This window comes from Elephas maximus, chromosome 3 (genome assembly GCF_024166365.1).
Source record: "Elephas maximus indicus isolate mEleMax1 chromosome 3, mEleMax1 primary haplotype, whole genome shotgun sequence".
NCBI classification, from domain to species: Eukaryota; Metazoa; Chordata; class Mammalia; order Proboscidea; family Elephantidae; genus Elephas; species Elephas maximus.
The window spans coordinates 196,553,319-196,580,932 of NC_064821.1; the positions used below are offsets into that span (position 1 = coordinate 196,553,319).

General features: G+C 37.9%; 1 protein-coding gene across 1 annotated transcript; it reads left to right on the forward strand.

Annotated features, from left to right (window-relative positions):
• The first annotated feature begins 9,714 nt into the window (after window positions 1-9,714).
• On the forward strand, window positions 9,715-25,338 carry LOC126071504 (olfactory receptor 10R2-like). The gene is made up of 2 exons (XM_049875691.1): window positions 9,715-10,632; window positions 25,186-25,338. Exons 1-2 carry the CDS (start codon window positions 9,715-9,717, stop codon window positions 25,336-25,338), a joined length of 1,071 nt encoding a protein of 356 aa, XP_049731648.1.
• The last annotated feature ends 2,276 nt before the right edge of the window (window positions 25,339-27,614 follow it).

Below are 27,614 nucleotides of genomic sequence, written 5' to 3' on the forward strand. Positions count from 1 at the left end.
CTGACTAATTTCACTCAGCATAATGCTTTCCAGATTCCTCCATCTTATGAAATGTTTCACAGATTCATCACTACTGTTCTTTATCAATGTGTAGTATTCCATTGTGTGACTATACCATAATAATTTATTTATCCATTCATCCATTGATGGGCACCTTGGTTGCTTCCATCTTTTTGCTGTTGTAAATAGTGCGGCAATGAACATGGGTGTGCATATATCTGTTTGTGTAAAAGCTCTTATTTCTCTAGGATATATTCCAAAGAGTGGGATTGCTGGATCATATGGTAGTTCTATTTCTAGCTTTTTAAGGAAGCTCCAAATTGATTTCCAAAGTGGTTGTACCATTTTGCATTCCCACCAGCAGAGGATAAGTGTTCCAGTCTCTCCACAACCTCTCCAACATTTATTATTTTGTGTGTTTTGGATTAATGTCAGCCTTGTTGGAGTGAGATGGAATCTCATTTTAGTTTTGATTTGCATTTCTCTAATGGCTAATGATCGTAAGCATTTCTTCATGCATCTGTTACCTACCTGAATTTCTTCTTTATTGAAGTTACTGTTCATATCTTTTGCCCATGTTTTACTTGGTTATTTGCCTTTTTGTAGCTGAGTTTTTGCAGTATCATGTAGATTTTAGAGATTAGGCACTGAATGGAAATGTCATAGCTAAAAACTTTTTCCTAGTCTGTAGGTAATCTTTTTACTCTTTTGGTGAAGTCTTTGGATGAGCATAGTTGTTTGATTTTTGGAGCTCCCAGTTATCTAGTTTTTCTTCTGCATTGTTAGTAATGTTTTGTATACTGTTTATGCCATGTATTAGGGATCCTAATGTTGTCCTTTTTTTTTTTTTCCATGATCTTTATACTTTTAGATTTTATATTCAGGTCTTTGATCCATTTTGAGTTTGTTTTTGTGCATGGTGTGAGGTATGGGTCTTGTTTCATTTTTTTGCAGATGGATATATAGTTATGCCAGCACCATTTGTTAAAAAGACTGTCTTTTCCCCCATTTAACTGACTTAGAGCCTTTGTCAAATATCAACTGCTCATATGTGGATGGATTTATGTCTGGATTCTCAATTCTGTTCCACTGGTCTATGTTATCTGTAGTTGTACAAGTACCAGGCTGTTTTGACTACTGTGGCGGTATAATAGGTTCTAAAATCAGGTAGAGTGAGGCCTCCCACTTTGTTCTTCTTTTTCAATAATCCTTTACTTATCCACGGCCTCTTTCCCTTTCATATGAAGTTGGTGATTTGTTTCTCCATCTCGTTAAAAAATGTCATTGGAGATTGGATCGGAATTGCTTTGTATCTACAGATTGCTTTTGGTAAAATAGACATTTTTACAATGTTAAGCCTTCCTATCCACAATCAAGGTATGTTTTTCCACTTATGTAGTTCTCTTTTGGTTTCTTACAGTAGTGTTTTGTAGTTTTCTCTGTATAAGTTTTTACATCTCTGGTAAGATTTATTCCTAAGTATTTTATTTTCTTGGGGGCTACTGTAAATGGTATTGATTTGGTGATTTCCTCTTCGAAGTTCCTTTCGTTGGTGTAGAGGAATCCAACTGATTTTTTATGTTTATCTTGTGTGTTGATACTCTGCTGAACTCTCAGTTTCAGTAGTTTTCTTGAGGATTCCTTAGGGTTTTCTGTGTGTAAGATCATGTCATCTCCAAATAGAAATACTTTTACTTCTTCCTTGCCAACCTGGATGCCCTTTATTTCTTTATCTAGCATAATTGCTCTGGGTAGGACCTCCAGCACAATGTTAAATAAGGGTGATGATAAAAGGCATCTTTGTCTGGTTCCCGATCTCAAGGGTAATGCTTTCAGATTCTCTCCATTTAGGATGATGTTGGCCATTGGCTTTGTATAAATGCCCTTTACTTTTTTGAGTAATTTTCCTTGTATTCCTATTTTGCTGAGAGTTTTTATCATGAATGGGTGTTGAACTTTGTCAAATGCCTTTTCTGCATCAATTGATAAGATCATATGATTCTTGTCTATTGTTTTATTGATATGATAGATTACATTAACTGTTTTTCTAATGTTGAACCATGCTTGCATACCTGGTATGAATCCCACTTGGTCATGGTGAATTATTTCTTTGATATGTTGTTGAATTCTATTGGCTAGAATTTTGTTGAAGATTTTTGCATCTACGTTCATTTGGGATATAGGTCTATAATTTTCTTTTTTTGTGGTGTCTTTACCTTGTTTTGGTATCAGAGATATGGTGGCTTCATACAATAAGTTTGGGAGTATTCTATCTTTTCTGTGCTCTGAAATACCTTTAGTAGTAGCGGTGTTAACTCTTTTCTGAAAGTTTGGTAGGGCTCTGCAATGAAGCTGTCAGGGCCGGGGCTTTTTTTTTGTTGTTGGGAGTTTTTCGATGACCTTTTCAATCTCTTCTGTAGTTATGGGTCTATTTAGTTCTACCCCTGTTTGTGTTAGTTTAGGTAGGTAGTGTGTTTCTAGGAATTCATCCATTTCTTCTAGGTTTTCAAATTTGTTAGAGTATAATTTTTTGTAGTAATCTGATATGATTCTTTTAATTTCAGTTGGGTCTGTTGTAATATCACCGATCTTCTTTCTTATTCCGGTTATTTGCTTCCTCTCCTGTTTTTCTTTTGTCAGTTTGGCTAGTGGTTTATCAATTTTGTTTATTTTTGCAAAGAACCAGCTTTTGGTCTTGTTAATTATCTCTATTGTTTTTCTGTTTCCTATTTCATTTAATTCTGCTCTAATTTTTATTATTTGCTTTCTTCTGGTGCCTGAGGGTTTCTTTTGTTGCTCTCTTTCTACTTGTTCAAGTTTTAGGGATAATTCTTTGATATTGGCCCTTTTTTGTTTTTTTATGTGTGCATTTGTTGATGTAAATTGGTCGCTGAGCACCGCTTTTGCTGTGTCCCAAAGGTTCTGATAGGAAGTGTTTTCATTCTCATTGGATTCTCTGAATTTCTTTATTCCATCCTTAATGTCTTCTATAATCCAGTCTTTTCTGAGCAGGGTATTGTTCAGTTTCCGTGTTTGATTTCTTTTCCCTGCTTTTTTTGTTATTGATTTCTACTTTTATGGCCTCATGGTGAGAGAAGATGTTTTGTAATATTTCAATATTTTGGATTCTGCTAAGGCTTGCTTTGTCACCTAATATGTGGTCTCTTCTAGAGAATGTTCCACGTGCACTAGAAAAGAAAGTATACTTGGCTGCTGTTGAATGGAGTGTTCTGTATATGTCTATGAGGTGAAGTTGGTTGATTGTGGCATTTATATCTTCTGTGTCTTTATTGAGCTTCTTTCTGGATGTCCTGTCCACCAACAGTTGTGTTGACCTCTCCTACTATAATTGTGGAACTCTCTATTTCACTTTTCAATGCTGTTAGAGTTTGTTTTATGTATCTTGCAGCCCTATCATTGGGTGCATAAATATTTAATATGGTTATATCCTCCTGTTATATTGTCCCTTTAATCATTATATAGTGTCCTTCCTTATCCTGTGTGGTAGATTTAACTTTTAAACCTATTTTGCCAGAAAATAATATTGCCACCTCTGCTCTTTTTTGATTGTTATTTGCTTGATATATTTTTTCCATTCTTTGAGTTTTAGTTTGTTTTTGTCTCTAAGCCTAAGGTGAGTCTCTTGTTGGCAGCATATAGATGGATCATGTTTTTTATTCCATTCTGCCACTCTGTGTCTCTCTATTGGTGCATTTAGTCCATTTACATTCAGTGTAATAATGGAGAGGTATTTTTATGAATTCAGTGCTATCATTTTGACGTCTTTTTTTGTGTGTTATTGACAGTTTCTTTTTCCCAGTTAATTTTTTTATTTTGCTGAGTAGTTTATATTTATATATTGTCTTTTCCTCATATTTGTTGTTGATTTTGTTTCTGCTAAGTCTATTTTTTTCCTGTATTTTATTTTGATGTTTAGGATAGTTATTCTCCTTCGTGGTTACCTTAATTCCCCCCCCCCCATTTCTAAATTTCAACGTTACTTTTATTTCTTTGTATCACCTTGTCTTCCTCTCCATATGAAAGATCTATGACTACGTTTCTTAGTCCCTCTTTATTGTTTTAATGTTGTCTTCTTTTACATAAGAACATCACTGTTTCCCTGTTTTGAGCACTTTTTAAATTTTTATTTATTTTGTGATTTCCCTGCCTGGGTTGAGGTCTTATTGCTCTGTTCAGTGTTCTGTCGTTGTTTGATAACTGATATTACTGATTTTCTAACCAAAGGACTCCGTTTAATATTCCTTGTAGTTTTGTTTTGGTTTTTACAAATTCCCTAAACTCGTGTTTATCTGGAAATGTCCTAATTTCACCTTCATATTTAAGAGACAGTTTTGCCAGATATATGATTCTTGGCTGGCAATTTTCTTCCTCTGATACATTATTTAAGGCATCGCATTGCTTTCTTGCCTGCATGGTTTCTGCCAAGTAGTCCGAGCTTATTCTTATTGACTCTCCTTTGTAGGTGACTTTTCATTTATCCCTAGCTGCTCTTAAATTTCTCTCTTTATCTTTGGTTTTCCCAAGTTTGATTATAATATGTCTTGGTGACTTTCTTTTAACATCTACTTTGTATGGTGTTCAGTGAGAATCTTGGATAGATATCTTCTCATCTTTTGTGATATCAAGGAAGTTTTCTGCCAACAAATCTTCAACAATTCTCTCTGTATTTTCTGTTATCCCTCCCTGTTCTGGTACTCCAATCACTCATAGTTTCTCTTGATAGAGTCCCACATGATTCTTAAGGTTTCTTAATTTTTTTTAATTCTTTTATCTGATTTTCTTCAAGTGTATTGGTGCCAAGTGCTTTATCTTCAAGTTCACCAATTCTGCCTTCCACTTGCTCAGTTCTGCTCTGACTTTCTATTGAGTTGTCTACTTCTGTAATTTTATTGTTAATCTTCTAAGCTTCTGATTGCTATCTTTCTATGGATTCTTGCAGCTTATTAAACTTTGCATTACGTTCTTGAATAACCTTTTTAATATCTTCAACTACTTTATCTCTGTGGTCCTTGGCTTATTCTGCATATTGCCTAATCTCCTTCTTAATTTCATTCCTGATGTCTTGAAGAGTTCTGTATATTAATCTTTTGAATTCTGTATCCGGTAATTCCAGGAAGGCACCTTCATCCAAAAGATCTGTTGATTCTTTGTTTTGAGAGCTTGTTGAGGTTATCATGGTCTGTTTCATTATATGACTTCATATTGACTGTTGTCTCTGAGCCATCTGTAAGTTATTGTATTAATTTATTTTATGTTTGCTTATTGTTTTTTACTGTATCCTAGCTTCTTGCTTTGTTTTGATATGCCCAAATGGGTTGCTTGAGTGAGCCAACTTTATTATTTTTGCCTTTGGCTCTCTGACGTCCTGTCACCAGATGGCTAGAGCTGTTATCAGGCATATCAGTCTATGAATTCATTCACTTTTCCTTTCTGAATTCAGCTGAGATGTCCAGGTAGCTGATCATCAAGTGTGTGGTACAGGTTCTGTCCTATAGTCTTAGAGGGGGAGGGGTGATTGATGTAGGTATTAGTATCTGGTTGCAGCAGGGGGTCAAACTCTAAACAAGATAAGGGGCTGAGAATCGCCCCCAAGTATCTCTCAGAAAAGTGCATCCCTGTTCACAAAAGCGTACCGGTGGGTGTGTTCTGCAGATGGACCATGGACAGCCAGTGTTTTTGGTTTTAAGGACTGAGAGGTACCAGTTATCGTCGGACCCCTGTTGTGGGTGGTTGGGTGACCTGAGTGGAACCACCAGTCCTTAGGCTGTTGATGTGGGTAGGTGAAATTGAGGACCCTGTTTAATAGGCAAAGCAGTGTCAAACATCAAACACCCACCTCTCCACTGCACAGCTGTAACAGTTGTAGTCTGCGAACAAGAGCCTATTCTCCTGAAATAGGCCCACAAAGGTCCATGCAGGGGGGAAAGTTATTCGAAGTCCACAGACCATTTATGCCTGGACAGGATCCACTTCTCTCCTGAGCTCTCCAGGTTAGTGGTTCTGGCAAATTATCTTTCCCTCCAATTGCAAATTTATTTCTTCTGCAAGGCCAGGAGGATGGGTCCAGGTGCTCAACAGGGCCTATCTCAGGCCCAGGGAATTCAACAGCCACTGAAGCTGGCTTGGGGCAGGGGGTGCAGTAAAATATATGCAAGTCCTTAGCTTTTGCCAAGAGCACTGTTCATTTCTGTTTCTGGAGATGTGAGTAGGCTGTGCAGCTGACTGTTTCTGCCTGAGGAAACTGTGGCTGAAAACTACTACCAGCCCACTGCAGCCACTCTTGGAATGGTGCCTGAGGGCTCCCAGTGATTCAGGTCTGGTAACTACTGTCACTCAGTCTGTTTTCTAAGTTTGCCTTTGATGTTCAGGGCTTCTAGCTTGTCATAAATATAATCATTTCACTTTTTGTGGGGGGTCTTTGTTGTAAGAGGGTTCACAGGAATAGTCTGGCTATTCTGCCATCTTGACCCTTCCTCCTCTCCATTCTTTATATCTTTTTTCCTCTCTTCTACCTTTCCGAAGTGGGAAGGTGAAATGGCTTAACTGAACATCTTTTTTCTCCAAGCTAAGAATAAAAATTAAGCAGCATCAGGCAGAGAAACCCAAAGGATGCATTTTTCATTGGAGTATATATATGTATATAAAATATGTATATATCTGTATCTATATGTACATATATAATGTGTATATCTACATATAATATGTATATCTATATCTATACTATATACAATATGTATATATATATCTATATTATATATAAAAAAAAAACCCAGTGCCAATATGTATATCTATATATCTATACATATAGAAACTAAATGCATTGCCATTGAGTCGATTCCTACAAAATAGCACCAGGGAAATCATTACCTCTCTAATTAGCCCCCAGAGAATATCTAAGAGGTAGCCAACTAATCCCCATGGTGTATTAGAAAAGGCCTTCTTTTTGACCAATTTATTTCCATAGTGTATTACTATGGTTCTACTTGCTGATTTTGGAAACAGTGGACACAGTTGGGTGCAATGTGGTAACTGGCTCCCTATGGAGGTGAGTATCTCAATTATCAACCAAGGCATTGAGGCCACAGCAAATGTCAAAAGGAAAGACCATTGTTGATGCTCTTTGAGGCAACTGCTAAACTGTCCGTTGAAAAAATGCACAGGTGATAGTGTTCTGTGGAGTAATGTGGAGAATTTTCTTACACTGGTCCAGGGAGTTCCTGGAAAACAGAAGATGATTCCTGGAAGATCATGGCAAGGGAGATAATTTTGGCAGATCTCACTTGGACACCTTCACAGAAGTGTTTGAGAGTCAGGATACCTGCATACCACTGGGCACCAGAACCCTGATCTGAAGAAATGGAAAAATTCCATTATTACCTGAGGACTTTGATTTGCTAATTGAGGAAAGTTATGCTAGTCCAGTATTTTATTTGTATGTTATATTTAAAAAAATTTTGGTTTTCCCATGATTTAGTGATGGAAAGATAATACAAAATAAGTATTTAGTGAAAACTAGGAAATATAATAAAAAAACTGAAAGGACAGCTAAATGGATGAAAATATAAGGGACAAATAGAAGGGAGGGCCACAGGGTAAGTTTTGATTTTTCACAGGGAGGATATTGTATTAATTTTAGAGGCGAGAAAAACAAAACTGTATAGAATACATAAAATGTATGGAAACACAGAAAATGTTTTGACTTAGGAGACACATGGTGGTGAACAGTAGAACCAGGCTTCTATAGAATGAACTAATTGGAATCATTATTAATTAATGAACTATTTCATTTATTTATTCTTTAAGCACTTGTATCTCATTTATTTAAGTATTGGGTTATGTTCTGAAGGTAAAAGTGGAATAAGGTATAGTCTTCAACCTTGAGGTTCACAAATCTATTTGGAGGACAGGAAAAATAATTTGGTTATAACATGTAGAGCATTTTCATTAAAGCACGTGAAATTTAGAAACACTAAGAACTCTCTCTAGGCAGATTAGAGAATGTTCAACAATTTGTGACTTTAAAAAATGTGAACGAGTTGGCCACAGAATGTAAAAGGATATTGGAGTCTAAGATTGCTCTCAATTTCTCTTTCCCTTTTATTTTGAAACCCAAAGGCATGTATAGAGAACTGTATTTCTGTACGATGATGTCTTGATGGTAAGAGAGTTGGAGGGTGAGGTTGTGGATGCAGGTGGAGACAATGCATCAGGTGCCTTATTTTCTATCTTAAGAATTGATTTTACCCTACAGGTGCTAAAGAGTCATAGAGAAGCATAAAGAATAATTAATTCACCCATGCTACTTGTTAGACAGAAAATTAAATTACCTCTTCTGTTTTCTTTTTCTTCTTTCTGATTTTCCCAATCTTTTCTGTAAATCTGCAATACCCTCACATCTAAGCTCTTAACTTTCTTATTTCCAAATATTTTATGCAGCATCTTAGACTGGGTTGAGTGGAGCTGAAGTTTTCGATGGGTAATTTTATTTTCAAGTTTTAGTTCCCACAAGGTTTCCAAGGATGACTTTGAAAAGGCAAGTGACTAATGAGGGCCATGAAGTAGCCATTGAGTAACATGGCCTCTCTTTCCTTTCAGGAACTCCAACATTTTTTGGATACTAAGCTGCCTTTTCACACTGGGGAGGATCCTGTATGGGAGAAGATATCAAAGACAGGAGACCAGGAAATGGAAAGGTAAAGATATGGTGTCTCAGGTATTGTGCTAGTGGGGATTTTGTTCTAGTCAAACAGCATGCTGTGCATTCCTTATTTATAAGGTTTATAACTAAAACAATTTAAAAATATTTTGAAATTAGAACTAAATCTCTTGATTCTAGTATCATTTAGAAATTTTGTAAAAACTTTGTCTAGGCTAGTATCTACTTAGGAATATAGAGACAGATCTTAGAAACAAAAGTTTGTTCAGTATCCAAGTCAGGTATATCATGGATAGGACATATGTTCAAATGGGCAACCAATGAATGCCGGAACAAAACTAAAGTATTCCAGCCATATGTTTTCTTTAAGGAGAAACAAGGTCTAATATCTTACAAGAGTTTGTATAAGGGTCATAAGGCTAATACTAAGGAAGTAGCTGTAGTTCTCAATCAAATAAATGTTAGGAATGACTGTATGGAAATGGGTTCTGTTCTTACTCATGAAAGGAAACACTATTGTTTATGGGCAAGTGAACCAAAGACAGAGACACTGATGTTGATCCAGATACAGGATGTATTAGAAGATGGGAGTGAGTCTTCAGGCGTCGGTATTATTCCTCATAGAGTATGATCTTTTATCAGTAATTTGGATAAAAGAATAACCACTTAAAATCATAATTCAGATAAAAGCTTTTTTAGTAATTACACAACTAAAAATATTGAGCAGAGACTACATAAATCTTCAAGAAGGGGACGTGAAACATGGGATTTATGTGAGCTAATGTCTGTATGCTTCATGTGAACACTCGTAGCCTTATTCATTGCTAAAATCATTTGTAGAAAAATAGCATATCAATTTAGAACAATTTCTTGTTCATTCACAATATTTTTTTTTTTTCTCTCTCCCATTGTTATTGTTTCTAATTCAAACTAGACTGGCACTCCCTACTTTAAGAGCGGTAATTATTCCTGGTTCTTCAGGTCCAAAGGTCTTTGAACCTGATCATACTGACTTTACTCCATGGGATCAGTCCTCCATGGCCAATTCCTCCTTTGTCACCGAGTTCCTATTGATGGGTTTCTCCAGCCTTGGGGAATTGCAGCTTGTCCTCTTTGTGGTTTTTCTCTCCCTCTATATGATCATTCTGAGTGGAAACATCACCATTATCTCAGTTATCTGCCTAGATCACAGCCTGCACACTCCTATGTACTTCTTTCTGTGTGTCCTTTCTGTCTCTGAGACCTTATACACAATTGTAATCCTGCCCAAGATGCTCATCAACTTGCTCTCTGTACTCAGGACACTCTCCTTTATGAGTTGTGCCACCCAGATGTACTTCTTCCTTGGTTTTGCTGTCACCAATTGCCTTCTTCTGGGAGTGATGGGTTATGATCGCTATGCTGCCATCTGCCAGCCATTGCGCTACCCCATTCTCATGAGCCGGAGGGTATGTGGACAATTGGCAGTAATTACTATTATTTGTGGCTTCCTGACATCTCTGGTAGGAACAACTGTGGTGTTTAGCCTCCCTTTCTGTGGCCCCAACAAAGTTGACCACTACTTTTGTGATATTTCCCCTGTCATTCGCCTTGCCTGTGCCAATGCTCACGTTAATGAACTGGTCATCTTTATTGGTGGGGCCCTTGTGCTTCTTGTGCCCTTGCTCTTCATCTGCATCTCCTATGGCTTCATTGTCCGCACCATCCTGAAGATCCCATCCGCTGAAGGCAAGCGAAAAGCCTTCTCCACCTGTGCCTCCCATCTCACTGTGGTTATTGTCCACTATGGCTGTGCTTCCTCTGTCTACCTGAGGCCCTCAGCCAAACATACATCAGGCAAGGATAGGCTGGTGACAGTGACCTATACCATTATCACCCCGCTGTTGAACCCCATGGTATACAGCCTCAGGAACAAAGATGTCCAGATGGCTATTAGGAAAATGATTGGGAAGGCTGTTTTTTTTTTTCCTAAGAGTTTATAATGAGAATATTTTAAAAGTGTACATACACGTCTGTGACAATCAAAAATGGAACACTTCTTTTTTTTTTAAGCCCTAAGACTGTCTGTTCTACTTAACTGTATAACTGTGTGGTTTTGGATGTCTGACATTGTGAGGCCTTAATGTTTTTGTATGTGAAGTAGGGATAATAATATTTTCTTCTCTGGGTGGTTGTAAAGAATCAGAGTAACTGGTAATGAATCATCACTCTCCACACCCTCCTCCTATTTCTCTAGATGTATAGTTCTCAAGAGGGTTTTAAAAACCATCATCTTTTGTCCTTTGGCTTGTTTACCATCAATCTCCATTGATCATGGTCTTTGCTTAGGATTATGCCCAGCCTAAAATGAGGTTCCCTAACCTGAAGGTGGCTTACATCTAACAGTGTGACCTGTTGGAGGAAAAAAGGTCACTATATTTGTAACTAGAAGATTTCAGATTAGACTCTGGCTAGGACATGATGTTGAGACTGCTACATTCTTTGTACAGAAACAAGGATTTGATTATACAGAAGAGTGACATAATTTTTCTTTCCTATTTCATAGGGTTTTAATTTGAACCAAATGGATAAAATAAAAGAAAACATGGGTAAAATGTGAAGCCACACAAAGTGCAAGACGATTGTTGTACAACCCGATCTAAATTTTAGACACCTCACATTCTTGGGAGCAGTTTTCTAGATATGCTGCAGCTTATCAATGTTATTTTAAAATAATAATGCATAAAACTGAAGCTCATATTTAATATGTGACCTCCTTTTTCATGGTAAAATGTAATTGTACTCTTTCTTATTAATTTTATTTTTGAATTGAAATGTATACAATTATAAATAATGTTCTATTTTTAAAGTACTACCACCTTTGTTGCTATATTTGTCTGCTATTTTTTGATCTTACAGTGATTTGTTTTTGAAGTTTTTATTCTTACTAGTCAAATAGTGAAGGCATTTAAGACACTGCAAGTCTGTATAAGTACAGTTTTGAGAACATCCATTACATTATTCTGCTCTCATTTTTTCCTAATAGGCAAGCAATAGTCATTTATTGAGCTTTTTTTTTTTTTTTAAGGAATAAGGTAATTATTATACACATTTCCTTGCTGATACTTAAAAAAAAAAAAACAAAAAAAACTTCTATTATGCATTTCTAGCTTTGTTTTGTGTTAGTTTGAGAATGTGATTCATGTAAGTTCTATTATTTTTTTTTTAAGGTATTGAATTTTTTTGTGGTTTCTTCTGCATTATGTCTGGTCACTTAATATGGTGAGGCACTTTCATTTAGATTAAAATTTTAATATATTATAGATATTATCTTAATTGTATTATGAAAACTATTTTAGTATACAATATTGTCTTAGTCATCTAGTGCTGCTATAACAGAAATTCCACAAGTGGATGGCTTTAACACAGAGAAATTTATTTCCTCACAGTAAAGCAGGCTAAAAGACCGAATTCAAGGTGTCAGCTCCAGGGGAAGATTTTTTTCTGTCTGTTGGCTCTGGAGGAAGGTCCTTGTCCTCAATCTTCCTGTGGTTGAGGATCTTCCCAGGCACAGGGGCCCCAGGTCCAAAGGATGCGCTCTACTCCCAGTGCTGCATTCTTGGTGGTATGAGGTCCCCAACTCTCTGCTTGTTTCCCTTTCCTTTTACCTTGAGAGAGAAAAGGTGGTGCAGGCCATGCCCTATGGAAACGCCCTTTACCTTGGATCACCCTAATACTCTCAACATACAATTAGAATCACACAAGGGAGGACAACCACACAATACTGAGAATCATGGCCTAACTAAGTTGATACACACATTTTTTGGGGACATAATTCAATCCATGGCATTCCACACTTTGGCCTCCAAAAAAATCACATCCCTACAACATGCAAAACATATTCACCCCATTATATCATAGCAAAAGTCTTAACTCCAAGTCCAAAATCTAAAAATTCCTCTTCATCTGTGAAATCTAGAATACAAGTTATTTGCTTCCAAAGGTACAATGGCAGAACAGGCACAAGCTAGATATTTCCATTACAAATGGGAGAAACTGGAGGAAAAGAAGGCAAACAGGCAACAAGCAAGTTAGCCCTCAAAGCTTTTAAAATAATTCCCTGTTCTCTGAGACAACTTACACAATCACTCTGCCCTCCAGACTCTAGGTATTGGCCATAGTCTCCAGATCCTGAGTGGAGGCCCCTTGGCCTTGGGCTTCAGCTCTGCCTTCCAGGCCCACTGGGACAGCAACTCTGCTCCCTCAGCTTTAGGTGCACCATTCTCCTCTTCCATCTGAGTGGCAACTCCACCCTTAGAAACACCAGAGGCCATAGCTCCACCGTTTGAAACCCCTGAGGTCATGGCCATACCTTTTGAGACTGAGGCAAGCTCAGCTTTTTGTGTTCTTTGTCTCTTCAGTTTCTGTTTCCTGGCTTCCTGGCCTCTCAGCTCCTTGGGCCTCACGCCCACATCTGCCCTGCTGGGGCAAGTGTTTCAAAGCTCAGTGGCTCCACTGGTAAGTGCCTGGAGGTACCCCGCTCCACCGGGAAGCCTCCTGCACACAGGCACTCAGCTCTCTAACTCCGTGGGTCAGCTATAGTGCCGTCTACCACTGGTCTACAGGTTCTGCTGCTGCTAGTTCTCTGTTGCTGCTGCTTCTCTGCCACTGCAGGTTCTCTGCAGTGCTGGTCCTCTGCTGCTGTCATAACTCTATCCATTCACAGTTGGGAATCATGGCCTAACCAAGTTGATACATGCATTTTTGGGGGGACATAATTCAATCCATGACATATATCATCATTTGTTTTATGTGTATGTGACCTGTCATAGATCCATCATGTTTCATTAAAATGATTCCCTGCATTTGTGCTTATTTCCTTTTCATTACATTCTAAAAGCATCAGTAAATTAATTTTGTTTGGAACTAATTTTTAAAAAATATATTAAATATATTTTTTGGGGGGGTTTAATGTATGTTGTAACTATAAACTCACTAAAATGATAGCGGGGAATAAAAAACATAAACACACTCTTAAAAAAAGGCAAATGAGAGAGAAGAGCAGATGGAAAATATCAAACCAATTACAGAAGCATGAAAATGGATTACTGAAGTCGTTCTAAGCCAAAGAGAGAAAGCTGAAAAAATACACCTTTATAGGGGCCGGGTAAGCCAATGAAAGGAAACCAACTCACAGCAAAGAACTCCAGATCTGGACATTTCTTTATGTTAGGCCATCCCAAATGCACTGATGGGTAGGGATGATTTAACATCTTCTAAAGAACACATAGCCTCTTAATGCTTTGCAAAGCATCTGCAGTGAAGGACCAGGTTTAATTTTCCATTTCATCACAGGCCAATACTTCAGTAAAATGTAGTAGAAATTAATCATTAAAAAAAATGGAGGAGGCGGGGCCAAGATGGCTGACTAGGTAGAAGCTACCTTGGATCCATCTTGCAACAAAGACTTGGAAAAACAAGCGAATCAATCACATACATGACAATCTACAAACCCTGACCATTAAACACAGATCTAAAGAGTTGACCTGAGTGACAGAGACTGAGAACAAACAACCACGGGGAAGCAGCAACTGTTTTCAGAGCCTGGAGCCAGCGTCCCATTCAGGAAACCTTGGCGCCAGGCTTTGGACTGGGCACAGGGGAGCTGAGCATGGCATCCTGAGATGGCACAAACACCGGACGCAGCCCTAGCCCCCAGAAGTGCCCTCGGGGGAAGCCCAGCCAGTGCACGCAGGCAGCGCAGCAATGCGGCTGACAGGAGGAGAAGTCACCAGGAGGCAGCGACTGGTTCTGGAGCCTGGAGTGCGGCATCACAGCTGGGGAACCTTGGCGCTGAGCTTTGGACTGGGAGCGGAGGAACTGACCACGGCTTCTGAGACAGCACAAGCACAGGACACGGGCCTGACCCTTGGAGGCAATCTCTACCCAGCCAGCACACACAGTCAATATGCCCCTCGGGAATCTCAGATAAAACAGTCATCCCAAGAAAGATAAGTAACTTTGTCTATATTCTGGGGTACTACTCTCTCCTATTTATCTAAAACCTCCCCACCCCTTCCCAGGCGGCTTCATTAACATTGGAATTTCCTGAGCCAGAGAGTGAAGTACACTGTGGTTTTTTTTTTTTTTTTTTTGAACTTTTCCTAACCCATTCTCCTGGCCTGAGAGAAGCAGCTACAAAAAACCCAGGGACCAAAAATCCTTCCCTAACTGGACTAAAAACACAGAACCAGCACCAGCCAAACATATGTGATCCACAGTCTTGGGCTTTCATCTCTACAGGGAACAAGGTGGCTATTATAATGCAAAGGCATTTCTGATAGGGATCTGACTGTAGTTGTTTTAGCGGATTACTGGAAAGAGAAGTTTCCCAGGTCTGATATTTCTGTGTATTCAACAGAGCCCTCACTGACCCACAACAGGGAACTGAGGGCTGAAGCTCCCCCCAGACCACCTAGCCTCCTGCCTTAGGGGTCTAAGGAGGGTGATACCTACCAATCTGTAGAGGTACTTGCACTGGGGGCCTAAGGCACAGCTGCAGAGCCCACCCACCAAAGTGCTTTAGGAATAGAGACACACCTACCTCACTGGCACTTGGGGGAAGCCTGTCAGCATCCTACACCCCCTACACCCCCGGAATGTGAAACCCTGCTGCTACTAGAATCTGGTGCACACAACTAGCACCACTACTTTTCTAGGTGGATAGGTGACAGTCTACACCACACACTTGATGACCCAAAATCAGTTTCTATTCAAGAATAGTGAACGGACTCTTAGGCTTATATATCTGGTAATAGCCCAAACCAGCTGGTAATAGGATATAAGTGATTCAAGGGCTAAAACAATCAAGACAGTGCAATCTAGTAGCCCATCTATGTATATTGAAAGAAAACAAAACAAGACTCAGTGAGCAAATATAAAATAAATCACTACAATATCTTAGAGATGGCTTGGAGACAGCAGTCGATATCAAACCACATAAAGAAGCAGACCATGATTGCTTCTACAACTCCCCAAACTAAAGAATCAAAATCTTTCCCAAATGAAGATATGATCCTGGAATTGCCAGATGCAGAATATAAAACACTAATTTACAGAATGCTTCAAGACATCAGGAATGACCTCAGAAATGACATAAGGCAATCTATAGAAAAAGCCAAGGAACACACTGATAAAGCAGTTGAAGAACTCAAAAAGATTATTCAAGAACATAGTGGAAAAATTAATAAGCTGCAAGAGTCCATAGAGAGACAGCATTCAGAAATCCAAAAGATTAACAGTAAAATTACAGAATTAAACAACTGAGTAGAAAGTCAGAGGAGCAGAATTGAGCAATTGGAATGCAGGGTGGGGGATCTGGAGGACAAGAGAATTGACACCAATATAGCTGAAAAAAAATCAGATATAAGAATTAAAAAAATGAAGAAACCCTAAGAATCATGTGGGATTCTGTCAAGAAGAATAACTTGCGTGAGATTGGACTCCCAGAACAGGGAGGGATAACAGAAAATACAGAGAGAATAGTTGAAGATCTGTTGGCAGAAAACTTCCCTGACATCATGAAAGATGAAAGGATATCTATCCAAGATGCTCATCGAACCCCATTTAAGATTGATCCAAAAAGAAAATCAACAAGACATAGTCTCATCAAACTTGCCAAAACCAAAGATAAAGAGAAAATTTTAAAAGCAGCCAGGGATAAAAGAAAGGTCACCTACAAAGGAGAATCAATAAGAATAAGTTCAGACTACTCAGCAGAAACCATGCAGACAAGAAGGCAATGGGATGACATATATAGAGCACTGAAGGAGAAAAACTGCCAGCCAAGGATCATATATCCAGCAAAACTCTCTCTCAAATATGAAGGCGAAATTAAAACATTTACAGATAAACACAAGCTTAGAGAATTTGCAAACACCAAACCAAAGCTACAAGAAATACTAAACGATATTGTTTGGTCAGAAAACCAATAATATCAGATACCAGCACAACACAGGGTCACAGAACAGAACATCCTGATATCAACTCAAATAGGGAAATCATAAAAACAAATTATGATTAATTTTAAAAAGAAAAAAACGCTCAAAACAGGGAATCATTGAAGTCAATATGTAAAAGATCATAATAATCAAAAAGAGGGACTAAATACAAGTGGCAAAGAACTGCCATATGGAGAGGGAAACAAGGCGATATAGGACAATACAAGTCATGCTTTTACATAGAAAATAGGGGTACATATTAAGGTAACCACAAAGAGGTATAACAACTCCATAACTCAAAATAAAAACCAAGAAAAACATAATGACTCAGCAAACATAAAGTCAACTGCTATGAAAATGAGTAAGACACAATTTACGAAGAAAAACATCTCAGCACAAAAAAGTAAGTGGAAAAATGAAATTGTCAACAACACACACAAAAAGGCATCAAAACGACGGCACTGAACACATTCTTATCTATAATTACACTGAATGTAAATGGACTAAATGCACCGATAAAGAGACAGAGAGTCTCAGACTGGATAAAGAAACACGATCCGCCTATATGCTGCCTATAAGAGACACACCTTAGACTTAGAGACACAAACAAACTAAAACTCAAAGGATGGAAAAAATATATCAAGCAAACAACAAGCAAAAAAGAGCAGGAGTAGCAATATTAATTTCTGACAAAATAGACTTCAAAGTTAAATCCACCACAAAAGTTAAAGAAGGACACTACATAATGATCAAAGGGACAATTGACCAGGAAGATATAACCATATTAAATATTTATGCACCCAATGACAGGGCTGCAAGATACATAAAACAAACTTTAAGAGAACCGAAAAGTGAGATAGACGCCTCCACAGTTATAGTAGGAGACTTCAACACACCACTTTCGGAGAAGGATGGGACTTCCATTAAGAAGCTCAATAGAGACATGGAAGACCTAATTGCTACAATCAACCAATTTGACCTCATAGACTTATGCAGAACACTCCACCCAACTGCTGCAAAGCATACTTTTTTTTTCTAGCACACATGGAACATTCTCCAGAATAGGCCACACCTTAGGTCATAAAACAAACCTTTGCAGACTCCAAAACATCGAAATATTACAAAGCATCTTCTCAGACCACAAGGCCATAAAAGTGGAAATCAATAACAGAAAAATTAGGGAAAAGAAATCAAATATTTGGAAACTGAACAATAGCCTGCTGAAAAAAGACTGGGTTATAGAAGACATTACGAGGCTAATAAAAAAAACTCATAGAACGCAACGAGAATGAAAACACTTCCTATCAAAACCTCTGGGACACAGCAAAAGCAGTGCTCAAAGGTCAATTTATATCGATAAATGCACACGTACAAAAAGAAGAAAGAGCCAAAATCAGAGAACTGTCCCTACAACTTGAACAAAAAGAAAGTGAGCAACAAAAGAATCCATCAGGCACCAGAAGAAAACAAATAATAAAAATTAGAGCTGAACTAAAAGAATTAGAGAACAGAAAAACAATTGAAAGAATTAACAAAGCCAAAAGCTGATTCTTTGAAAAAATTAACAAAATTGATAAACCTTTGGCCAGACTGACTAAAGAAATACAGGAAAGGAAACAAATAACCTGAATAAGAAACGAGATGGGCCACATTACAACAGACCCGACTGAAATTACAAGAATCATACCAGATTATTATGAAAAATTGTACTCTAACAAATTTGCAAATCTAGAAGAAATGGATGAATTCCTAGGAAAACACTACCTACCTAAACTAACACAATCAGAAGTAGAACAACTAAATAGACCCATAACAAAAAAAGAGATTGAAACAGTAATCAAAAAACTCCCAACAAAAAAAGCCCTGGCCCGGACGGCTTTACTGCAGAGTTCTACCAAACCTTCAGAGGAGAGTTAACGCCACTACTACCAAAGGTATTTCAAAGCATAGAAAATAATGGAATACTACCTAACTCATTCTATGAAGCCACCATATCCCTGATACCAAAACCAGGTAAAGACATCACAAAAAAAGAAAATTACAGACCTATATCCCTCATGAACATAGGTGCAAAAATTCTCAACAAAATTCTAGCCAATAGAATTCAACAATATATCAAAAAAATAATCCACCACAACCAAGTGGAATTTATACCAGGTATGCAAGGCTGGTTTAATATTAGAAAAACCATTACTGTAATCCACCATATAAATAAAACAAAAGACAAAAACCACATGATCTTATCGATTGATGCAGAAAAGGCACTTGACAAAGTCCAACACCCATTTATAATAAAAACTCACAGCAAAATAGGAATTGAAGGAAAATTCCTCAGCATGATAAAGGGCATCAATACAAAGCCAATAGCTAATATCACTCTAAATAGAGAGAGCCTGAAAGCGTTTCCCTTGAGAATGGGAACCAGACAAGGATGCCCTTTATCACTGCTCTTATTCAACATTGTGGTAGAGGTCCTAGCCAGAGCAATTAGGCTAGACAAAGAAATAAAGGGCATCTGGCTTGGCCAGGAGGCAGTAAAATTACCTCTATTTGCAGATACATGATCTTATACACAGAAAACCCTAAGGAATCCTGCGGAAAACTACTGAAACTAATAGAAGAGTTTGGCAGACTCTCAGGTTATAAGATAAACATACAAAAATCACTTGGATTCCTCTACATCAACAAAAAGAACATCAAAGAGGAAATCATCAAATCAATACCATTTGCAGTAGCCCTCAAGAAGACAAAATACTTAGGAATAAATCTTACCAAAGGTATAGAAGACCTATACAAAGAAAACTACAAAGTACTAGTGCAAGAAACTAAAAGGGACCTACATAAGTGGAAAAATATACCTTGCTCATGGATAGGAAGACTTAACATAGTAAAAATGTCTATTCTACCAAAAGCCATCTATACATACAATGCACTTCCAATCCAAATTCCAATGACATTTTTTAATGTGGTGGAGAAACAAATCACCAACTTCATATGGAAGGGAAAGAAGCCCTGGATAAGTAAAGCATTACTGAAAAAGAAGAGGAGAGTGGGAGGCCTCACTCTACCTGATTTTAGAACATATTATACAGCCACAGTAGTCAAAACAGCCTGGTACTGGTACAACAACAGGCACATAGACCAATGGAACAGAATTGAGAACCTAGATATAAATCCATCCACACATGAGCAGCTGATATTTGACAAAGGCCCAGTGTCAGTTAATTGGGGAAAAGAAAGTCTTTTTAACAAATGGTGCTGGCATAACTGGATATCCATTTGCAAAAAAATGAAACAGGACCCATACCTCACACCATGCACAAAACCTAACTCCAAGTGGATCAAAGACCTAAACCATAAAGACTAAAATGATAAAGATCATTGAAGAAAAAATAGGGACAACGTTAGGAGCCCTAATACAAGGCATAAGCAGAATACAAAACATTACCAAAAATGACGAAGAGAAACCAGATACCTGGGAGCTCCTAAAAGTCAAACACCTTTGCTCATCTAAAGACTTCACCAAAAGAGTTAAAAGACCACCTACAGATTGGGAAAAAATTTTCAGCTATAACATCTCCGACCAGTTCCTGATCTCTAAAATCTATATGATTCTGTCAAAACTCAACCACAAAAAGACAGACAACCCAATAAAAAAAGTGGGCAAAAGGTATGAACACACACTTCACTAAAGAAGATACTCAGGCAGCTAACAGATACATGAGAAAATGCTCTTGATCATTAGCCATTAGAGAAATGCAAATTAAAATTACGATGAGATTCCATCTCACTCCAACAAGGCTGGCATTAATCCAAAAAACACAAAATAATAAATGTTGGAGAGGCTGCAGAGAGATTAGAACTCTTATACACTGCTGGTGGGAATGTAAAATGGTACAACCACTTTGGAAATCTATCTGGCATTTTCTTAAAAAGTTAGAAATAGAACTACCATAAAAAATATATATATACAACCCAGAAATCCCACTCCTCGGAATATACCCTAGAGAAATAAGAGCCTTTACACGAAGAGATATATGCACACCCATGTTTATTGCAGCACTGTTTACAATAGCAAAAAGCTGGAAGCAACCAAGGTGTCCATCAACAGATGAATGGGTAAATAAATTGTGGTATATTCACACAATGGAATACTACGCATCGATAAAGAACAGTGACGAATCTGTGAAACATTTCATAACATGGAGGAACCTGGAAGGCATTATGCTGAGTGAGATTAGTCAGATGCAAAAGGACAAATATTGTATAAGACCACTATTATAAGATCTTGAAAAGCAGTATAAACTGAGAAGAACACATACTTTTGTGGTTACGAGGCGGGGAGGGAGGGAGGGTGGGAGAGGGTTATTTACTGATTAGTTAGTAGATAAGAACTACTTTAGGTGAAGGGAAGGACAATACTCAATACACGGAAGGTCAGCTCATCTGGACTGGACCAAAAGCAAAGAAGTTTCCGGGATAAACTGAATGCTTCAAAGGTCAGTGGAGCAAGGGCGGGGGTTTGGGGACTATGGCTTAAGGGGAGTTCTAAGTCAATTGGCAAAATAATTCTATTATGAAAACATTCTGCATCCCACTTTGAAATGTGGCGTTTGGGGTCTTAAATGCTAACAAGTGGCCATCTAAGATACATCAATTGGTCTCAACCCATCTGGATAAAAGGAGAATGAAGAACACCAAGGTCACACGATAACTACGAGCCCAAGAGACAGAAAGGGCCACATGAACCAGAGACTTACATCATCCTGAGACCAGAAGAACTAGATGGTTCCCGGCCAGAAGTGATGACTGTCCTGACAGGGAGCACAACAGAGAACCCCTGAAGGAGCGGAGATCAGTGGGATGCAGACCCTAAATTCTCATAAAAAGACCAGACTTAATGGTCTGACTGAGACTAGAGGAATCCTGGCAGTCATGGTCCCCAAACCTTCTGTTGGCCCAGGACAGGAACCATTCCCGAAGACAACTCATCAGACATGGAAGGGACTGGACAATGGGTTGGAGAGAGATGCTGACGAACAGTGAGCTACTTGTATCAGGTGGACACTTGAGACTGTGTTGGCATCTCCTGTCTGGAAGGGAGACAGGAGGGTAGAGAGGGTTAGAAACTGGCAAAATTGTCATGAAAGGAGAGACTGGAAGGAGGGAGCAGGCTGCCCCATTAGGGGGAGAGTAAGTGGGAGTATGGAATGAGGTGTATATAAGCTTATATGTGACAGACTGACTTGATTTGTAAACTTTCACTTAAAGCACAATAAAAATTATTAAAAAAAAATGGAAAACGTGAACTGGTCTTTGAAAACCACTGACCTACACCAAACAAGCCAGCATTTTTCAAAGTTCTTCATAAAATCCTCAGAGTTATGGGAGATTTTCCCAAGAGTAGCATCCAAGACCAAAATCATTTGATAGACGTTTATTATGGCCATGGTTCTCAAAGTGTAAAACTCAAACCAACATTATCAGTGTGTCCTAGGAATTTGTTAGAAACGCAAATTTTCGAGTCCCACTGCAGAGTCAGAATCCCTAGCGGTGGGGCTTAGTAACTTGTGTCCGATAAGCCCTCCAAGTGATGAGGATGTATCCTCAAGTTTGAGAATCAGTGGATCATGATGTACCATGCTAATGTCTGCTAAGAAGAGAGTACCACTTTTCCTGGTGATGTCTGCACAACGTTGTGAATGTAACTAATGCCACTGAATTGTACACTTAAAATGGTTAAAATGGCAAATTTATATTATACACATTTTGCTACAATTAAAAAAAAAAAAAAACCCCAAAAACTACCTCACATCCTCCCAGTCTGACCAAATTGCCTGTCTCCTTCCTTTTGGGTGGTTGCTTTTTATTTTATAATGTCTCAGAAGTGGAGAAGGACATCATGCTTGGTAAAGTAGAAGGTCAGCGAAAAAGAGAAAGACCCTCAACAGGATGGCTGGAACAATGGGCTCAAACATAGCAATAATTGTGAAGACGGTGCAGGATCAGGCAGTGTTTCGTTCTGTTGGGTTCCTGTGAATTGAAAACGACTTGACAACTGCAGAAGCTGGCAATTAAGTGAAAAGCATACAACTTTCCAGGACAGCCCACTCCAGGCAAAAAGAGTAATGTGAGGTAGGAGCTTTTTTTTTTTTTTTTCCCCTTGCTATATTACTGTCTAAGTGATTATGAGGATGGTTCAGGATGGGGTAATATTTTGTTCTGTTATATATAGGGGTAGCATGAGTCAAAGTCAACTTGACAGCAACTAATAACAACCACATAGTATCCTCAGATTTAATTCTTGACTTACAAAATTCCAAATATTTACACTGACATTTTACAGAAAAAGTTTCCAAGACCATCTAAGAGGCAACATGGAGTTTTGTCTTTGCCTATGACCTGTTAACATCTAGGTAAGAAACAACTGGGTGAGTGTGATTATGTGAGTGTTCTTTAGTAAGGAAATTTTGTTTCTAGAGACAACTAGATCAAATCTTCCACAATTTTTAGACTTAGGACTATGTGGCCAACCCATGCTAGAGCAAACAAATATGTTGTTTCAGAATTATGACTATTAATGGGTAGACCATCACAGCCCATGAAAACTGGGGCTATGGTTAATAAGTGTACATCTTAAGAGTGAAAGTTTGGAGACAGGGAAGTGCAGCCACCCTCTCTATGGCTCTGTAACCACTTTAGCTGCAGAAGCTGTGTCTTCAACAAGGACATACTGGTAACAATGATGTACACCATTATCACTCTATTACCAAAACCCCTGGTACATAGCCTCAGACAAAAGGATGCCTAGTTTGCTATCAGAAAAGTGTTGTGAAAGAAATGGTCTCTAAAACTGCATCATCAAAATATCATGTTTTAGATGTCATAGGTAGTTCCCTTCTTTATCACATGTGTGTTACAGCTATAACTAATTCTTGAAAGAATGGGACTGTACAAGATACAATTTATTTTGTCCTTATTCCCCCTTTAAATCCAATCTGCAAGCTAATGTTCTCCAGCTTCTCAGATGGAATCTCAGGGAGATTCCTAAACTTAATTACCCAGTGCACTGTAATAATTAAAAGTCTAAATTTCATTAAAAGTTAAAATTTCTGTTTTCCCCTGTTGGTCTTTAAGTCAGGAAGCTTACACTGGAGCCAAGGGCATCTTCTATATTAATTCTGTAAGCAAACACTTCTCTTTCTATTAGCTTCTGTGACTGACCCAACAAGGATTACAATTGGGGAGGGAGAGGTAGGTACATTAAAGTTCTTATTTGACTGCCACTGTCATGCTCTGGCAATGGCGTTGTCAGGTCTCAGCAGATGTTGCATGCTTAATCTTTCTCATGTGAGGCGATTTCATGGCTTTCTGGAAGATTACTGTAGTGGTAACTTCATGACATTTCTTGTGACATGGGTGAAGCCACTTCTAGCTGACAGCTTGTGAATTTGTCTCCTAATTTGAAAGTTCACTGCTTTTCTGAATCACTACCCCCCTGGAGGACTTCTTGGGAAAAGTCCCTTTTTAAATGATTCCAGAATGGCTTTTTCTCTCAACTGACTCATATATCTGGTCCAAAAGAAAAATTTGTGCATCCTTGCTCCTATAACCAAATTGCAATATAGATATCATTTGCTCTGTTCTGGTATTTCAAACCTGCTGCGGTTGAGTCGATTCTGACTCATAGCAACCCTATATGTCTAGGAGTAGAATTTCTGTATTATAGGGTAGATGTAAGGAGGCCTGGTGGTGCAGTGGTTAAGTGTTTGGCTGCTAACTGAGAGATCGGTGGTTTGAATCGGCCAGTTCCTGCAGGGGAGAAAGATGTGGCAGTCTGCTTGCATAAAGATTTTACAGCCTCGGAAACCCCATGGGGGCAGTTCTACTCTGTTCTAGAGGGTTGCTATGAGTCGGAAACAACTTGTTGACAATTGGATTTGGTTTGGTTTGTTTTCGGGGTAGGTTTCTATTTAACTGTATAAGATGCTGCCAAAATTGCTTCCAAAGTGGGTACCACATAATACCACCACCAGTTGCTTCATGTCCTGTCCAACTTTTTGTATTGCCAGTTTTTTTTTTTTTTAAATAATAATAATTATAGTAGGGGGAGTAGTAATATCTCATTTAGTTTTATTTTGCATATCCTGATAACTAGTTATGCTGAGTAATTTTTTCATGTACATGTTGACTATTCATATATCTTTTTGGTAAACTGTCTTAGTATTCTGCCCAACTTAATAAGATTTTCTTTTAATTATTTAATTCTAGTAGTTATTTATATATACTAGGTCAAAGTTGTTTGTAAGAGATATGTAATGTGAATATTCTCCCCAAGTTAAAATACAAGTCTATGACTTGTATTTATATTTTCTCAATAGCATATTTCTTGTGTCTTCTATAAGAAACATTTGCCTAAACCAAGGTTGAAGAAATATTCCTTTGTATTTGCTTATAAAAACTTTATAGCATTAACTTATATCGTGTGAGGCTCACTGCTTCATTTGTTTATGCTTTATCTTGTGTAAGGGAATTAAAGAAAAATTTGAGGTACCTGTTATGATCCGAAATGGCCAAGTTGAGGATTGGGTCCAATTCCCTGTTTTCGGATCCATTTTCACCCTAGAGGCAGCCATCTTTCCTATTGTTCTAAGAGCAGAATGTCCGGTAATGATGACGTAACTACACTGCGACACCTCCCTGTCACATATCTGTGTAACTGCTGCACTGTAACCAGTCTAAGAGACTATACCCTTTTAAGCCAATTGCCTTAAAGAACTGGGCACAGGAAGCCTTGCCTTAAAATGATTGACTATCAATCGAGCAATGCCTTTTGATGACCTAAGCCTGTGATTACCAATCGAATAATGTTTTTTCAATGATCTAAGTTTGAAAATACCAATCAAATAATGTGTTTCATAGCCAGTTTTCTCCTATAAAACATCACTGCTGAGTTGCCATTTTGAATTCCTGGATTCCACCGCATGGAGTTCAGTTTACTCCCAACTGCTACTGTCTCTTTTCTTTCAGTACATCTCTCAGTTTTGCACTAATTGAAGTAGAGAAAATACATTTTCTGTAGTGTTTTAGTATTAAAATAAGAGAGAATATATTTTCTAGTTTAGCTGTATAAGCTGTGATTAAAATCTTTAGTCTTTGAAAACATCGATTATTTGCTCTGGAATCTGTCTCACAATTGTTCCATTGTAGAAAAACAAATTCCATTGTAGAAAAACAAGGTAATCAGGATTTTTATGGCTGATTAAACCATGTTTCTCTCCGAGGTGACAAAAACAATGAGCGATACCATCAGGACCGGAGATAATTGAGCAAAACACGGACCCACCTTGTGACCGAAACCAGGATGGCGTAAAGAGGCCTGCAAAACGTCTACAAGAAGTCACTTCGTCATTATGTCCCCCTCAAACAAGAATCAACATTCCTGGAAATTTCTAAACCCTGACCCTCTCTATAAAACCCTCTTGTAGCCCGATTGGGGCAGACAGAATCTAGGGGAAACTTTGCCCCCTCTGTCTCTTGAACATGGTGTTCAATAAAGCCCTCTTGCTGTTTACCTCCTCCTGTCTCAGTATTGGCTTGCAGCAGACTGCTGGAATCTGCAATTTGTGTTAACATAATGAGAGTACAGATGTTTACTTTATGACAATCTTTTAATCAAATTTATTGAGGTATAACATATGTGTTAAAAGCACCAATTTTAAGTGTGTGGTTTGATGTGTTTTGCCAAATGTGTACACCCAACTAACCACCATTGTGATCAATATATACACCATTTTCAGCATCAAAAAAATTATCTCATGCCCTTTCCCAATCAGTTCCCTCATTTCACCGTCAACGGTCTGCTTTCTGGCATTAAACACTATATTTGACTATGCTTGAATTCATATGAATACAATCACATAGTACGTACTTTTTACTTCCTAGCTTCTTTCACTCAGCACGCTTTTGAGATTTATCCACGTTGTGTGTGAGATAGAAGTGCATTCTTTTTATTCCATTATATAAATATACAACAATTTGTTTATCCAGTCACCTGCTGATGAACACTTAGGTTTTTCCCAGTTTTTAGCTCTTAGGAATAGAGTGGGTGAACATTTTTGTACACGTTTGTACAGAGATATTTTTCATTTCTCTTGGACAAATATTTATTGGACAGATATTAAGTAGTGCATAATGGCGTCCAACTGTGATTAAAATTTGAATTTCACTGATGACTAAATCATGCTGAACATCTTTTTGTGTGTATATTGATGATCTTTACATCCTTTTTAGTTGAGTGCCTTTTGAAATCTTTTGCTTATTCTGTTTGGGGTGTATCTCTGTCTTTCCAGTTTTTGAATTGGACTATTTATCTTCTTATTAACTTGAAAGAGTTCTTTATATTTCCTAGGTATTAGTATTTTTTTAATCACATTATGTATTATGCAAATATTTTCACTAAGTTGTGACCTGTTTTTAATTTTATACCAGTGCCTTTTGAAAAAAAAAGTTTTGTTTAATTATGGTAATGTCCAGTTTATTGATTTTGACTTATAGTTCATGAGTTTTGTATAGTATTTAAGAAATTTTTGCAAAACCCTAGGTCACGAGCATTTTATTCAATGTTTTCTTCTAGAAGTTTTATAGTATATTAGCTCATGCAACTAGTATATGACACGTTTTGAGTTTAGCACACAGTGTGAGAGTCATCATTTTTTTCCATCTATCCAAATCTACCACTGTTGAAAAGATTATACTTTCTCCATTGAATCGTCTTGTCAGCCTTATAGAAAATCATCTATCCATACACATGCGGATCTCTTTCTAGACACTTTATTTTGCTTCATTGACCTATTTGTCTATTTTTACACTGTCCTGTTTATTGTGTCTTATAAATGAGTCTTGAAATCAGTATAAATCTCTCTAGATACTGCCCTCTTGGTTCCTGGGGGAAGCCA

Bases quoted from the DNA above. Each gene is read 5' to 3' on its own strand.
- LOC126071504 (XM_049875691.1), top strand. From the start codon at position 9,715: ATGGCCAATTCCTCCTTTGTCACCGAGTTCCTATTGATGGGTTTCTCC. The intron at 10,633-25,185 runs GTTTTTTTTTTT...ATCTTGTGTAAG, and splicing joins GGAAAATGATTGGGAAGGCT to GGAATTAAAGAAAAATTTGA.